Source organism: Filicampus tigris, chromosome 22, assembly GCF_054856515.1.
Source record: "Filicampus tigris isolate MCC_2025a chromosome 22, RoL_Ftig_1.0, whole genome shotgun sequence".
NCBI lineage: Eukaryota > Metazoa > Chordata > Actinopteri > Syngnathiformes > Syngnathidae > Filicampus > Filicampus tigris.
The window spans coordinates 6,169,042-6,185,264 of record NC_141238.1 but is presented as its reverse complement, the minus strand read 5'-3'; the positions used below and the strand labels follow the sequence as shown (position 1 = coordinate 6,185,264).

The 16,223-nt window shown below is 41.4% G+C and overlaps 1 protein-coding gene across 1 annotated transcript in view; it reads right to left on the bottom strand.

The window, feature by feature from the left end:
- Positions 1 to 15,096, bottom strand: part of LOC147126681 (pleckstrin homology domain-containing family A member 5-like) — a 45,285-nt gene extending 30,189 nt beyond the window's left edge. Inside the window, exons 1-4 of the mRNA XM_086023188.1 lie at positions 14,882 to 15,096; positions 7,262 to 7,453; positions 7,058 to 7,134; positions 6,433 to 6,490 (exon numbers count right to left, since the gene is read on the bottom strand). Coding sequence (XP_085879314.1) covers positions 6,433 to 6,490; positions 7,058 to 7,134; positions 7,262 to 7,453; positions 14,882 to 14,949 — 395 coding nt within the window. The 5' untranslated portion in view covers positions 14,950 to 15,096. The remainder of the gene's footprint in view (positions 1 to 6,432; positions 6,491 to 7,057; positions 7,135 to 7,261; positions 7,454 to 14,881) is intronic.
- Between the last annotated feature and the right edge of the window lie 1,127 nt (positions 15,097 to 16,223).

The window sequence follows — 16,223 nt, the reverse complement described above, 5'->3', positions numbered from 1 at the left end:
CAGTGTACAGTAGGGCTGCGCAATTAATCGAAATTCAGTGACAATTATGATTATTACACTCTACGATTACAAAATTGACAATCGTAAAAAAACGATTCGTGCAATTCATTTCTATCCAACTTTTGTTTACGCAAGGAAATCATACATTTGCACCTTTTTAAATAATAATCATTTTGTCAAATTTGCCTTTATAAACATTTTCTTGTTTTGTACCAAAAAATAAATGATCGTTTGAATAATCGTGATTTCAATCATTACCCCCCAAAAAATCATGATTAATATTTTTTTTTCCATAATCGAGCAGCCCTAGTGTACAGCGTGCAGCTTTATGCTAATGTGTTGGCTGGAAGAAAAAAAAAAATTAAGGAGCATGTGACTTAAAAAAATGTACATGTTAATTAACAATGTCAGATAAAAACAAACACAACAATAATTGTGCATGTGATCACCCTTAATGCATTTAATTAAAAGCACTGGCGATGTAGAAGCATAACCAATATTTAACCCCAAAAACAGCTGCAGGCAATGTCACATTCAAAGGCACATTTTCAAAAAAATTCATCTTGATATTTTACCAAAATAATCGTGATTCATATTTTTTTTCCCCCCCATAATCGAGCAGCCCTAAATGATTGTTCTTGAGCCGAGAAGCAACGTCCACACTGCTTGTTCCACATTTACGGCACGTAATGGATCAAGGGACTGACTCAAGTCATTTGTCAGCAGCAGAACTTTCTACTTTTTGAAATATTCTGGTAATCTACCCTTTTACTGCCCCACTTTTCCCCTCAGTGAGCACTCGGGTCTTGAATTACTATCATCATAAAAAAAAAATAAAAAAAAATGTTTGACAAAAACATTTCAATCTGGCATGTGTTAAATTCGAAAAAAAAACACACCAAAAAAAACAGCTGTATCAGACACACCCACACATAAGGGACTTCGATGACATCATCAACTCGACGGGTTATACTACGTAGTATACGAGGAGTTTGACATTTTTCCCAAAATTTGCCAACGCTACTTCATAAAAATAGGAAGGACGATATCTGGGACAGCTCACTTTGCTTAAAAAAGCACCACAAAGTACCGCCTCCAAAATTGCCATTGAAATAAATCAACACTATCAATCTCTCAAAACAGATCCAATAAAAAAAAAAAAAAAAATGAACGTAATCCTCGCGTAGGGTGGATTGAAGGATTTATCGCAGTACCGCTTTGTTGTACTGCATTAACATTGGCAAAGATTCCCTTCCATGGGATTTTTTTTTTTTCCCGGCCTAAAGTAACCTCTAAAGCTTGACGAGCCAAGTTCATCAATCAGTTGGACAACCTGTACGACTGCGGCGTTTCGTTAAATCTTCACGAGATGGATACCCTTAGTATTTTTATTAAAGGACCTACCGTATTCATATTTCCACTGCGAAACAGATTTGAATAGACTCCGATTATAACTGATTCATTGAGATTTAAGGATTCTGAAGAGTTCAATCTTGTTTCGGTGCAACTCGGAATAAAAGCGTGAATTCTCAAATGTGATTCGTAGTCCTTGCGCAGATGACAAAAAAATACGGCCGTGAAAATATATAGCAGTGACCAATGAAAAATGATTTAAAAAAAAAAAAAAAAAAAAGATGTCATTTGTGTAGATGAGGGTGTCCGTGCCACACTGAAGTCATGAAAGCCGCCAGTGTGACTGATGTTGCTTTTAGGCTTTTAGTATTTTAAATACACGGTTAGTGTCATGTATCGGTGAAAGGTGGGTGGAGAGGAGTGTGTTTTTTTTCTTCCGAGAGCTCAAAGCTTTCTGCTCTGTGAAAGGGCTTGTTTGCCGTATGGTTCGCTACTGTTGAATAGTGGCTGTTAACAGAAAGCCGTGTTACGTGACATTTCTTCTTTACTTGGATAAAACGCACCATAATATCCGTTTTTTGGTTTTGAATACACCCCTCGGATAAAAAGACAGATGATGTTCATTAATGATGCGATTTATGTGGCGTTTGATTTTTCATTAAAACCGCCTCGACTGAACAACGGATTAGGCCTGATAGGTTGGATGCAACCTGAAGTTCAGGACAAACTTGTTAGCTCTGCACATCCAATCAAACAGGAAGTATATCTTTTGTTGCGTTGAGGCTGCTACCAACGTTTGGCCCAGTAGCATTTTGACCGATATCATAACAAAATTGTCTGAGTGTTTAATTGTTAATTGTATTTGTTTTTTTAGCTCCATTTTCAACATTGTTTTGGTGTCTGCTTAAGACTTCCTTAAGGAACAACAAATTTAACTCATTCACTGCCATTGATGTCTTTACTCGTCTTTTCACAGTCCGGCCATTCAATCCCAGGAACTCATTCATATTTTTTTCAAACATTTTACGGCGGAAAAAAAAGCATGTTTCCCAGGGTCACACGCGCCCCCCTCAGCATCGCACCGCACCCCCCCCAGGGGGTCCCGCCCCACTATTTGTGCTAACAATACAGTATGACACAACAAGGATGACAAAGTCCTTCATTAGCACTAATTTTGCAAAATACGCTCCATCGATTTGTTCAATATTTACTACGGAAAGTCTACCATTGTGGTCCTTGAAAACAAATTTGCCCCCATCGCAGCAAAGTATGTCATATGTATCCTCAACAGATGGGCCATGTTAAAACGTCAAGGGGGGAGCATGGCGGAGAAGTTGGATTACTCGCCGTAAAAAACTAAACTCAAATCATCTCTACAAGGTCGGAGCCAGACCCAAACGTCTGGTGGGTGATGAAGGTCCTGCCCTCAAAGAGATTTATAGGTGACCCTCCTGGCAGAAATGTATACATGGGGATACATTCCAGACCTGACAAGTGAAAATCCATTATATAGAGACCTTAAAAAAATAAAAATAAGACGTTTCACACCTCACACATACAAACTCGGGTCAATTATTGGAGCTCAGAGTTCAAATCAAACATGGTGAAGCAGCATTTGGCCGGCGCGCCGCTTTAATTAGTCGCCGTTGATTTGCTGATCTGCACATAGTGTGCCAGAATCAGCTGCTGCTGCTGCTGCTGCTTCTGCAGTGAAAGCGCCGCCATTGTTTTCTGACACATGGGGGACAACGAGGATACATTAGCGTTCCTCTGTTTATTTTTGCAAGATTCCCCAAAGTACTCAGTAGCTGCCACGCACGCATTCAGATGAGACAGCTCAACAGCTGTTCAGCCACTGGATCTTTTTTCGCCCCGGTATCATTTGAAGGTGGCAAAATCTACACTGCAGCAATGTGTGAAATAAGTGATTTTTTTTTTTTTTTTTAGTTATGGTGACTACCGCTTGAAGAACCATGCAACATCGGTTAGCTACAACTCCCCAGCGCGCAAGAACCGCCGTACGTGAAACCCGCTCTTGCGGGCGCTTGGGGCCGGGAGAAATAATTTAGCCGTGCCGAGCTTCAAACCAGTGGAAGTGCTTGAAAAAAAAAAAAAAAAAAAAAAAAATCCTCGCTGCCAAGACAGTTTGCTTTGAAAGACCTTGAGAAAGACTTTTTAAACGGACACGACGTCAAATAAGAAATTGAACACAAAAATGTATCCTCTTGGCAAGTTATCACGAATGTCCCCCGATTGTCAGCTTTTGGGCACATTTCTATCGTCATGATCGGGATTTGACAGATTAAACAAACTCTTTGATATTCAACGGGGGTATTTTGTCTCTGTGATGTCTCGTGAATGTACTGCGCAACCAAATCATTTGAATACCACTTGTTTGCCCGACAACACATGATACCGGCATATGATTACTAATGTAAACACTTGGCTATAAAATTGGGTATTTGCTGAGTAAATACAAACTAGGTTGATGCAGGATTTCGAAATAAATCTGAAGGATGTGAGGAGTAATTGCTCAGTCAGCATTGACCAGTGAATATAAAAAAATGGCGTTTTGTTGGGCTTCTTCTACTTAGTCATTGTGCTCACGGTGATGAATGCAGCGCCAAAAGTATGCGCTCCGGTTTGACTATTCTGTTCTCTGTTTGTCTCTTTGTTTAAACATCTTCCCACGCCAATTGTAAACACAGACGAACTGCCGTGTCTTAACTTCTGGTCGGTGTAAATATTAAGAAGTTTCATTTCCATTCATTCATTCGTTAGAGCTAGAATTTGGAAAAAGGCAAAGCCCTTCAAGGTAACGTAAATACCTAAATGCTAAACATGTTGCAGAGAGCATAGACAAAGCCAGCATTAGCATAAGCGTCAACAATTTTTTTTTTAGAAATACAGTAGAGCTGTCAAACGATTAAATCTTTTAAATAATTAATCGCAACATTTCCATGATTAATCACGATTAATCATATTTTTCAACTACAATTTTTTTTACATAGCTTGGAACCGATGTTTGAGTAAAATGTTGGAATTAATATGGAAAAAAATGTAAAGTATATTTTGATTCAAAAGACTGTTCTGATAGCTTTCTTTGATGCCTGAATATGATTCATTTCCTGTAAAACACAACTGTTGAACGATGCACCAAAGACGTACGACTAATATGGTTTTTGAATTTGGCTATGCAAAGCGCGCAAATTATTTGGCATTTCTCCGATGAGCGATCGAGCAAAAAGTAAAACGACGTCAAAGCCCGTCTTTGTGACAGTGACTCTCCTCCAAGTGTGGCTGCAAAGTGAGCAGAGGGAAGCTCCCACCGGAAGTAAATAAAACTGAGTTAACTGAGTTAATTTTTTTTTTTAATGCGTGAATTGAAATTAATCTCCATAGTTAATGCTTTCATTTTGACAGCCCTAAAATATAGTTTATAAAATACATTTACAGCGACCTCAGTGAGGATACACATTACAAAAAAGCATGGATGAATGACACGTTTCTTCCTCTGATCGCATTATTGACAGGTTATAGTCACCTTTTTGGTTTCCGTGCTACATCCAATATTTACCTGTCTGCGTGCCTGCATGCCTTTGTGCATTCTACATGCATTCATACATACCGACGAGCAGCGGTTCCGTTGCTATTTTTAGAGCTGCTATATTAGCTCACCATATGTGTCAGCTGCTGTTCTCAAAATGGCCACAGAGCACATGCAGCAAAAGGAGCCCAGAAAAAGTCATCGGACAAATGAATCCGCAACCATCACGAGAGAGAGAGAGAGAAAGAGAGAGGGGTCATTTTGCTGTCAAACAGGTCAAATAAATATATATGTAAATGCGCAGAAGGCATTCTAATAGGCCCAGACAGGAAGAGCGCGCACACACACGCAAACACAGCACACCAACAAGTAGAGCCTGTTCAGCTCAACCGACGCCGTGAGTCACACTCGCTTGACAAACATGGCTCGAACTGACAGTGCAGGCAACTCACCCAATTGGGCAATAAGAGAATTTCCAAAACCTGACATCCGATATGCATAACAGCGATCCGAGTTAGCCGCAAGACGTTAGCTTTCTGCTAAGGTTTGACGCGTCTGCTAGCTTGCGCTGTCCATGAGTTAGCTGCTTCACTGCTGCCGTTTTGGTTAGCGACAGAGGTCAAATAGGCTCAGTAGTTAACTTTTTCTGCATTTGTGTGGAAGACTGTGGTATGTCGTTCGGACGTCCTGCAAAGTTCAAAGCTCATTTGGTAAAATCGTTCGAAACATTTCGGTAAAATGTAGCCTAAATGCTAAAACCATAGTTTGAACTTACTACAAAGTCGTTCAAACGTATTGGTACAACATAGGCTAAATGCTAAAAACATAGCTTGTTGTCCCATAATGCCAGGGGGTGTTGACTTGCGCAACTGCGCACCACGGCCACTTCACAGGTGGACAGGATGAAGCTCGCCAACAGTAAAAATGAAGCGAGTAAACATTGTGTAAAATGCCAACGTCGAATGTTGTTTTCTTAAATTGTTAGCGTCAAAAATCAAAGTTAATGGGGATATCCGTCAGTTATTTGGCAGTTGTACGCTTACGCACAATACCCTGGGGGGGGGGGGAAATGCTGTTTTAGCATTTAGCCTACCAATACGTTTGAACAACATAGCTCAGTCAAAAACGTTACTACACTTTTTTTCTTTTTTTTTTTTTCAGATGGGAAAAGCTTAAGCGTCAATTTATCTTAAGTTGGGCACATTGCCTATTGAGGGGAGATGTTTTGAGGAACTACGGTCCATGCGTTTGTGTGCTTATCAAGAGGATAAACCGCAGACAGCGTCGACATCGGCAGACAAAGAGAAGGCCATGTTCATTCGCAGGCAACGTCGTGTTAACAGACAACCAGTCGTGTATTCCTCCAGCAGGGCAGCACGGGAGCATGGTGGGCGGCAAAGACAGGAGGGAAATCTCTGCCTTGCCTACTCAACAAAGCAGCTCCTCGCCGCCTTGAAGATGGCCACTGCAACGAGCAGCCTATATACATACAGTATCTGCATCACTCGGCGTTCTCGGGAATCCCAACTCACTTGATGAAGCAGCGAGCGCCCTCAAATGTGTAGCCTTCCTCCCATCCTGTTGGTAAATCTGGAAAAGGCGGCAAGGGGAGATACGACAGCGTTACAGCTGTGCACGGGGAGATGGTACATACCAATGCACACTCGCGTGTGATGCATCGTCTGGGCGTTAAAGAGCTCATTTGCCGTGTGTGTGTGTGTGTGTGTGTGTGTGTTTCTACAATTCCGCACCCCCCATCCCGATTTCTCAATCGCTGTTTTTTTTTTTTTTTTGCTCGCTCTGCATAACATCCAGCTGTTCGCCTCGCTACCCTACAGATGTGTGTTTTACTTCGCCATAACGTTACGGCTTCTCGGCGCTTGGGAAGCTTCGGGGACGAAAATGCATTTTCCAAGTGGCACTGCGGGGGAATTTGCTACATCAGCGCACGCCTACGTGACGGAACTTTTAAAAAAAGTGTGTCGCAAAGTGGCCAGGTGGATTAGAAGGGGGGGGGGACGCCGTGCGCGCGAGGGGGGGGTGGGGGCTACCAGAGAAGAGGAGGCTTGTTGCTTTGCTGCAGAGGTCTTCACTCAACTTCTCTTCTTCGCTAAGCCATCACGAGCTCGTAGACATAGAAGAAAAACAATGACTTGCCTGGAGTTTTTCTGTGCCCCGTTATTACAGCCTCTCCGGTAACAGGCTGCAACCAGGTTGTACTCTTGGCTTCTTCACTGTTAACAGAAAAAAAAAAAAAAAGAAAACGGGGGGAAAGGGTGATGAGAGCGCCGGAAAAAAGAAAAATTAGACGAATGAATAACCAGGAGCGTGTATAAATCCACGTATCCACACGATATTTACTTGATGAAGAATATACGTCCATCCTGGGTGACACCGTAGCTCCAAGAAGGGGGAAGACAGGAGAGCCAGTCCGGTTTAGGATCCGCCGCCATGTCTAGCCGAAAAGCTTCTCGAGCTGCGGGTGACTTCACACACTCAAACAGGGGCTGGGGTGCGCGCGTCCGCGTCAAGCCCAACAAGGCGAGAACGCGCCTTGGAAGACACAGACAGCAGCAAATGATTTCTGCCAAATGTCAGGAGGCGGGCCCCTTTTTTTTTTTCTTCACAATTACGTAAGACTTAAGTTGTGCTTGGAGAGTTGACGCCTTTAAATAAATAATGAGTCTTTTGAAAGTATGCGCGTCAATTAAAGCGTCATGGCGGTTGGGCAAACGTGCAGCGCAATGAGCGAATACAAATGGAATCATTAAGAGAGCAAAATACAAACGCGCCAATTAAAACACCATAATTACAGTTTTGTAATGTGAATTAGGCAGCAAAATCCGCCCGTTTTTGGAAACATCTCCGGCGGCGGCCATTTTGCCAGCTGTTGTCGACTGAAGATGACATCACAGTTGCTCAGGTAACGACTAATCACGGCTCACCTGTTTTCTGAGTTTGGTCACGTGACATTCGCAAGCTAAAGCGAAGCATGTTAAAAAAAATTGAATATCTGTAAAACATTTTTGATATTTTTTTGTAAACTTTTATTCCCCCTGGCATATTAGTGTTTTTAGGATTTTATTTTACATTTGTGTGTTTTTATTTGGTTGATATTCAAAAATGGTACTTTGTTTATTAATTTCACTGTTACAGCTGGTTGTAAGATTCTTTGTAGGTTGTGCAAATGTTCATAAAAATAAATAAAATAAAAATAAAAACTAACAAACATGCTCTGGAAACTAATTAAAACGAACTGAATTTTTTTTAAAAAGTTGAAACGAAATAAAAGCTAACCGTAATGAAAAATCCCAATCTACTGTATTGTATAGGAACTATATTTTATTTTTTAACAATTAATTAGTTAATTTAATAGACATATTTTCTGTATTTCGGTCCAGGTTAAAGCATACTTTATCTCCAGCTGGCAGCAGACCTAACTAATCCTCAATCCTAATGACTGAGCTAATGCTCAGTAATTAGGGGCTCATTTTGAAAGAACTGTCTGTCATATTTTGTTTCCCTTCCTGCTGTATTGATCTCCAATCGCAGCACTGTGTTGGCAATCAAGCCACCGGACGACATATTCGATAACACACATTTTGCACCGTTTCCCCAAAACATGGCATTATATAGTATGTGAGGCGAACGGCTGAAGTGCAGGATAAAGATTCTGTGGCGTTGTTGTTTGAGCTCCGCTATACGACCCCAGTCTGCCGACCTCAAAACCCGGGTTTATATTCCGCGAGCATTTCTTTCATGTATTCAGGACTTAAGCCATTGTCTGATTTATAGACCAGTAGCATCATTTTAAAATCTGATCTACAGCTGACTTGGGAGCCAACGAAAGGCCTTTAGTCCATACGAACGTCGATCGCCAGGAGACTGCATAATTCTCAGTCGAGCTATTTAATAGATGCCAAAAAGCTCCAGTTACACGGCCGCGGAGCCTTTTCTCCCAGATGTGGAAGAAGGTGTGCCCGGTTTAAAAATGGCTCCTGTTCTTGTGCTTTTTAGCCGCTGCCACACACAGCAAGGGCGATGTGTCACCCCCACTGCCGGGCCGGACTGGACCATCCGGCATACAGGGCAGATGCCCGGCGGGCCGGCGTCTTTTGCTAAATCACTCAAAAACATTCTAAGAATGACGGCGATACATTTATTAATACAAACTCTATTTGCGGTTGAGACATTGTGACTATATGAATAAGGGTACTGATAGGTGGCAGGAAATCCCTCACCTTCCCCCATTCCTTAAATGTACACTCGTGCGCTAATGAGCACACAGACGTTGTAAACCATCCCCAAGGTCTGGAATTGCTTACGAACCGGAGAGACTCACAGGCACAGCCGATGCAACCCCCCCCCCCCCCCTCCTCACACGGTGGGGTCAAATAGTAAGAGGAAGATCCAGGCCAAACACAAGGAATGTCGCACCCGTGTGGATTGTTGCACCTTTTAGCATTGCGCTTTGCTTTGCCTCACCCGCATGCAAAGACTTGACATTTACTGTGGGGGGGGGGGGGGAACAACAAACAACACACTATTAAAAGTGGCATTCGGATGAAGAGAAGAGAGTCAATAACTGTTTTGACAATAATATGTTGACATTCAACATTTTGTTGAAAATGATCACTGACACCTATGAATGACCTAATTTCCGAAAGTGCCTACTTGGATGCCCCTGAGAACATTCCTGAGTGTTGATAAGAAACCATTCTCCTCAAACCTTGTGTGAGTAGGACTAAAAAACGATTTTCCCCCCCCCCCCCCAACGACAACCGATGAATACGGCCCATTGTTTATTGCGCTCCTCGTGATGAGGGTCAATTACTTTCCGTTGGACTAGAATTCAGATAAATAACCGTAATCAAAACAACATACAAAACAATAGTTAAAAAACACACACATTTTTAGGTCACATTACCGTGGGTTGCAGTCGTCACATTTTATTATCGTATTTATTTAAAAAAAAAAAAGGATGGGGCTCCTTTCAATAACTATCCGAGCGAAATAGATTATCTTTGTAAACAACATTACGCAATAGGCTGAAAGCCTGACAAAACCCACTGGGTTCTAATTATCTTAGTTACGTTACCATATAATGTTGCTACAAGACTTTTGACAGAGATGGCCCGAAAGTAATCGCATAACCCATTTAAACATTATTAAACCCAACGACCTTACTTTGTGTTAGCGAACACGATCAAACGAAACGAGCACAGATGTCGACATCTGATGTACCACTGCCCTTTATATGATAGCAAATTAGGTAGATAATAGGGGCGTAACGAGTAATCTAAAATCGATTTTCCGATTAATCAATTCGATTAATCGGGAAAATCGATTCGATTAATGGAAAAATCGGGTTGATTAGATTCATCTAGAAAGTGATGTCTTGAAACGTTTTTTCATTGCACAGTGCACAGAGACAAGCATGGCAGCAATTTTTTTTTTTTTTTTTAATTTTTTAAATCGAATTGAAACGAAAATCGGGAACTGAAAACCGAATCGAATCGGGGCTCGAGTGAACCGTTACATCCCTGCTATTTAACAATTAACATTTTTCAAATCATGGATGTTGTCAATGACGCAGCGTCTCAATGTTCAATTTTCGATTTCTTGGCTCTGTCACTCAAACACAGCAACAAGACAGATCAAGTCCCAGCAGGGGTCGATGGTAATCCTACTTTGCTGTGTGGTGTCCGTCCAAAAACCGCTCGATGCGTGTTGAGCAGTATGGAGAGATCTGTGATTAAGACTGGCACTCTATAGGATGAGATAACTCCTGCCATCTGGTCACTCAGGCTCGTCATGCCGGCGAACGCCGATAAATTGTGTTCTGCCGCTGGCGACTAGCTTTGTCGCGTTTTGAAACTCGAACCGACCTTCTTTGTTGACAATCGAGCCATGTTATTTGTGGTAACGCACGGGCAAACTCAAAAGGATGATCTGGCGCTCTCTGCTAATTTGCTCTTTTAGATTTCTTTTTCCCGGTCGGCTCTTAGCTTTTTGTTTGCCGTCCCCCCCCCCCCCCCCCCCCTTCATTCCCTGCACCCACAGCTTTTGCCGCTTCTGTTCGGAAAACGTTAACCTGACACGCTGAGGTCGAATCCATTTGCGTCGAATGACTCGAGAGGCATTTTTTTTCTCCCCCAAAATATTTGGTTGAATTCCAAATTGGATGACCTCAAGAGCATTGCAATGCCGAGGTCCCTGTACTCGCCTCGAAATAAAAAATTGACGGCTGGAAAAAAAAACACTCAGGGTGCAGTCCTACTCCCACCTAACTTTGCAGCTAGTGTCAATATTGTCGTATATTATATGTCAGAGAAGTGGAGCAGGGAGATGCTGAGCATGCAGGAAAAAAAAGAAAAAAAAAAACGACCAGCTGCGTAACTTTATTCTCTTGATAACAAAGTTCAAATAATAAATCTGCTATGGCCAGAAACTATACAATGCAAGATAAAGGATCAATTCAGTAAACGTTTTCACATGACCTCCATAATTTGTTGAAGGTCAGACTAAATGATGTGAAACTAGTTTGAGGGTTTTGCCTTTGAACGTAGCGCCACGCTGTGGTTCAAAGGCACACTGAGAGCGTGACAGTCAGCCAAATTTGTGCAAACGCGCGCTGGACTAAATGTGAATATTCAGCTCTCAATTCATGTTTTACCAAATAATGTTTTTTTTATGATGTACTAATTTAGACAATTCCGTATATTGAAAATGTACATTTGCGTTATTAATTCAAATAGTCAGAACGCTACAAAAAATACATGTCAAAATGCAAACAAGGGCAACACCGTGGTGTTCCTCAAGGCTCCGTGCTCGGACCCCTCCTTTTCATCGTTTACATGCTCCCACTTGGACTAAATATCCGTAGTGTCCGCGCCCCCCAGCCCCTCAGGTGGATGACCCACCCCCTCCCCTTTGCACGACACTTTTGCATGATGTTAGGTGGTGAAAGTTACACGATACGTCCGCTCCGATTAAGTTAGAAAAGGTGTCTTCTGCGCTCCGAAAGTTGTCTTTTTATTGCAATTTTGGATGAAAATGACATTTTGTTTTTAGTATTACATTATTCTCGAATATGGCCTGACATTTAAAAAAAATGTGGCTCTTTAAAATGAACTCACACGAGTATCTAGCGCAACCTAATGTAAAACGATGTCTTTGTTTCCCGGGGATGACGGCAAAGGGGCCAAACAATTATAATCAAGCTGCGCATCGAAGCTGAACCAAGCCAAATGATGTCTGAGGAAGATCAAGAGAGGCGAAAAATAAAGGGCGGCCTCCCAGTGTGTCCCGGCTCTGTGCAAAAGGATTACAGCCAGTAGAGTCAAATCCATTTAAATGGAGGATTAGATTGCATAAATCGTCCACTAAATACATTCTTCTCACTGTATTACCTTGACAATGCAACAGTGTAAGAGGATGAAAAAAAAAAAAAAAAATGGGGCTGCACCAATATAGATACTTTTGCAATAGTAGGCGGGCCTTTTGTTTTTTTTTTTATGTATGGGAAGTAGCGAATCGAATGCTAAAGTGGGCTAAACCCAAAAAAATAACTTGAGAAACACAACTTATTGGGCATGGGTTGCCTTCCTTTATAGTGGGCTGAAAGAATGAGTGCCGCTCAAAAAAACTAATCATTTTCACATTTTCCACTCTGGTCAGTCACACCGCAAATCATTTTGCCGATTCGTCAGCACATTGGCTATCGCTGTTCCTTCCCTGCCTGAAAACAGATTTAAGTTTTAGGAGTTAATTGGATTGAAATGCCCTTTGCCGGTCTTTCTGCTTGCCACGATTCCAGTTATTCATCACACAGAAAGGTTTGACCTGACAAGCACAGATGTGTAATCGGGCGGGAAGGGTAAAATCTCATTTAATCGATTACCAGCGCCAATTTCGAACGTGCGTAAGAAGACATTGAAGATTTGGCAAAGAGAAGTCTGAGATCTCAGTGAAGGTAAGCTTTGACGCGTTGGGACAACTGTGATGTCATTTTCAATCGAGAGGGATAAAATGGATAAAAAAAAATATATTTTGCTGCTTAACTCATATTACACAACACAATATTAATTAATTGGGGTTGACTTCCTCTTTAAGTAACACATAATGTAGTTTTTCAATAGATACAGTAGGGCTGTGCAATTAATCGAAATTCAATTACAATGACGATTATTACGCTCCACGATTACAAATTGGTATAATTGTTAAAAAAAAAAAAAGATTATTAATACGCATTTATATCCAACTCACTGTTTGTTTACACACAAGGAAATCATTCTTGAATTTATACATTTGCACCTTTTCTTATTCTATAATAACTAATTTTGTAAATGTTTCAAACTTACATAATTATTGTTTCAAATCATTTTTTAAATTAAAAAATAAATAAATAAATGATCGTTTGAATGATGGTGATTTCAATTATTGCCAAAATAATCGGGATTAATATTTTATTTTTTCTCATAATCGAGCAGCCCTAAAATCCAGTGTATATTTTAAAAAAAAATATTCTTTTAGGCCTGGACTGTGAATCAAAGCCGGGTGCCGTATCAAAGCTAAATGTTGCGCAACTCAACATGATGCAACGCAGACCGCGGGCAAAACGATGCTCTGTTTTCTGCATCATCATGGATGGCTGACCAAAGGCATCAACACGTAGCTAACGGAGGTCCACAGTCAACCTGCTGAGGACCCGGCTGTCTTTCTTTCTCCTGGCAGACTTTGGAGATTTATTCATTAACCCGGGCTCATTATTTGTTGCATCTTCAGACTAACAGAATGTGAACATACACTGATGAAACTTGCGCATGACCTAATTGTCTTTTTTAATGAGAGAAACAAGATCATTTATCGTAGGCGCCAGTTTAATTCGGCAATTTTTCATGAATATTTGCTTTGTTATGAAAACTGTCACCATTCCCACCGGGATTAGCATTTCAGGATGATGAGCGGCTGCAAAAGAAAGACAGCTTGCCTGCAGCTGCCATTCGCCAAGATGGGGGAAAACACAAAAATTCACACATTTCTGCTGAAGAAATATCTCAGAAAATATATTTTCCACCAGTGAGAGCGCCTGTGGTGGTTATGTAAAATTATTTTCATTAAGGGGCTGTACTAACTGTATCAAAAAAGCACAAAGAAGTCAATTGATTCCACGTTACTCTCCAGGATTTTTCATTTTTTGACTGACATAAAAAAGGAATCAATTTCACAATAAAGTAATCTTAATGTACATATCAACCAACATGAGTATTGTGGCAGCATGATTTGAATGTTTACCCATTTTTTTTTCTTTTCTTTTTTAAGAATATTTTTCTATGCAAGCCCACTAGTTGAAACAGGGCATTCTGATAAATATTGCGTTTTTAGCCATCTCCGGGGGCGGCCATTTTGTCTTCTGGCGACTGAAAATGACATCACAACTGCTCACAACCACCAATCACGGCCCAGATTCAGAAAACAGGTCAGCCGCGATTGGTCGTTGTGAGCAGTTGTGATGTCATTTTCAGTCGACAGAAGACAAAATGGCCGCCCCCGGAGATGCCTAAAAACAAGTGCATTTTGCTGCTTAACTTATATTCCACAAACGCAAAATTAAATCAGAATGCCGTGTTTCAACTCGTGGGCCTGCTGGGAACATATTCTTGAAAAAAATACGTCTTCCAGTTTAAGCAGTAAAATCCACCCGCTTTTGTCCAGTTCATGGGGCGGCCATTTTGTTACTTGTTGTCAACTTAAAATGACCTCACAGTTTCTCATCATCTGAGGGTGATTGGTAACTGGAAAGAAAAAAATGTGATCGCACAGAAATCCACCCACAGAGTAATCAACCACAAAATGAAATCGGAAACTTCAGGAGCGGTGGATGTCATGTTGCCACGTTTTTTTTTTTTTTTGTTTTTTTTTTGAAGGAGGCTGATAATGAAAAGCAGGTGTTAATGAGTACTTTGAAAAACACGTTACCTCCTTTGAAACTGAAGAAGTGACTTGCTATTTTTCCGGAGTTCGTCGCTGCAGGGGTGGGGCAGCATAATGATTGCAGATCCTCAGCAATGAATACACTAATTCTGTTTTGGAGCTCACAGGCCTCCTGCTCGTCTCTGCTTCTCGTCCTGCGCCGTGCAATCATCTCAATGGGAGAGGAAGGAAGAGAAACACTGCAGTCGGAATCAGAATGAGGAGAGGAAGTAGCACGTCCAAGACGCGATGCAAATGCATTCCTGTGTTATTACGCGAGGGACCGGTGACTGGCCAGGTCGTCCCCAATTGACACACACATTATCGGATTTCTCCCGATTGACGACAGAGTGCGGCCGTTTTCGAAATCAACCTTAAATTGTGGACTTCCTACGTGTTGTATTAAATACTCAAAGACAAGTTTAGTGTATTGGTCATTTCGACAACATTGCATTAGAAAGAAACCGGGGGCAAAGGAATTTCATTGTGGATACTTTTCCCCTGACAAGGCTGCAGGGCACTCCGCCGAGGGCCTCCTCTATGAATTCTTAACACTGACTAGCCTGTCTTGTTCTGAAAATTAATTTTCACACAGGAAGTCAAAGCGCTGGGCTTTTATCCCGACATCAAATTAAGATGCTGAATCCAATTAACAGCCCAGATGGGGATTTCTTTTTTTTTTTTTAATTTAACAAGCTTCAACTATTAAACCGTACAGTCTTAATAGAATTTTGGTTCCCCCTGGTAAAAAAAAAAACCGATGATACCGAGCTCCGACGCTCCGCTTTCAACTCAGAAAGAAAGAATGGCATCTAGTGTTACCTCCTACTGACATGAAGCCTCTCTTCAATGAATAATTCGTCCGTCTTCTGATTTTCAACAAGGTTGGGACATCACTAAAGGAGGATTGAGGATTTTATTTTTTTTTTTCCCCCCGATTGTCCGCTCATTTGTGTGCGGGCGCACGTCTGTGTTCACTTGTTCCCCGCGCAGCCATGCGCCACCTACTCTCCCAAATGTGTTCTAGTAATTACAAATGCACGTCTCCTCCACCAAGAAATAACCATCCAGGTGTGATGTCTTGCCATGCTACCGTTTGCGTTCCTCAAGCTAGCGAAAAATCAAACACGTGTTGGCACGTGCGATTTTGTGGTCCTGGATTTCTGGATTTCATTTTAACTGATGTACCGTTCTAAAATTCATCCAAAGTATCGATATCGGTTCACACACACACACACACTCACGCATGTATCTTATAATGCTGCAATAATCTACAGGAAAAAGAAAAAAATAAAATATAGGTTGAGAAACTGGTTGGGAGGAACGAAGCTAAGCCACCTGGGAGGAT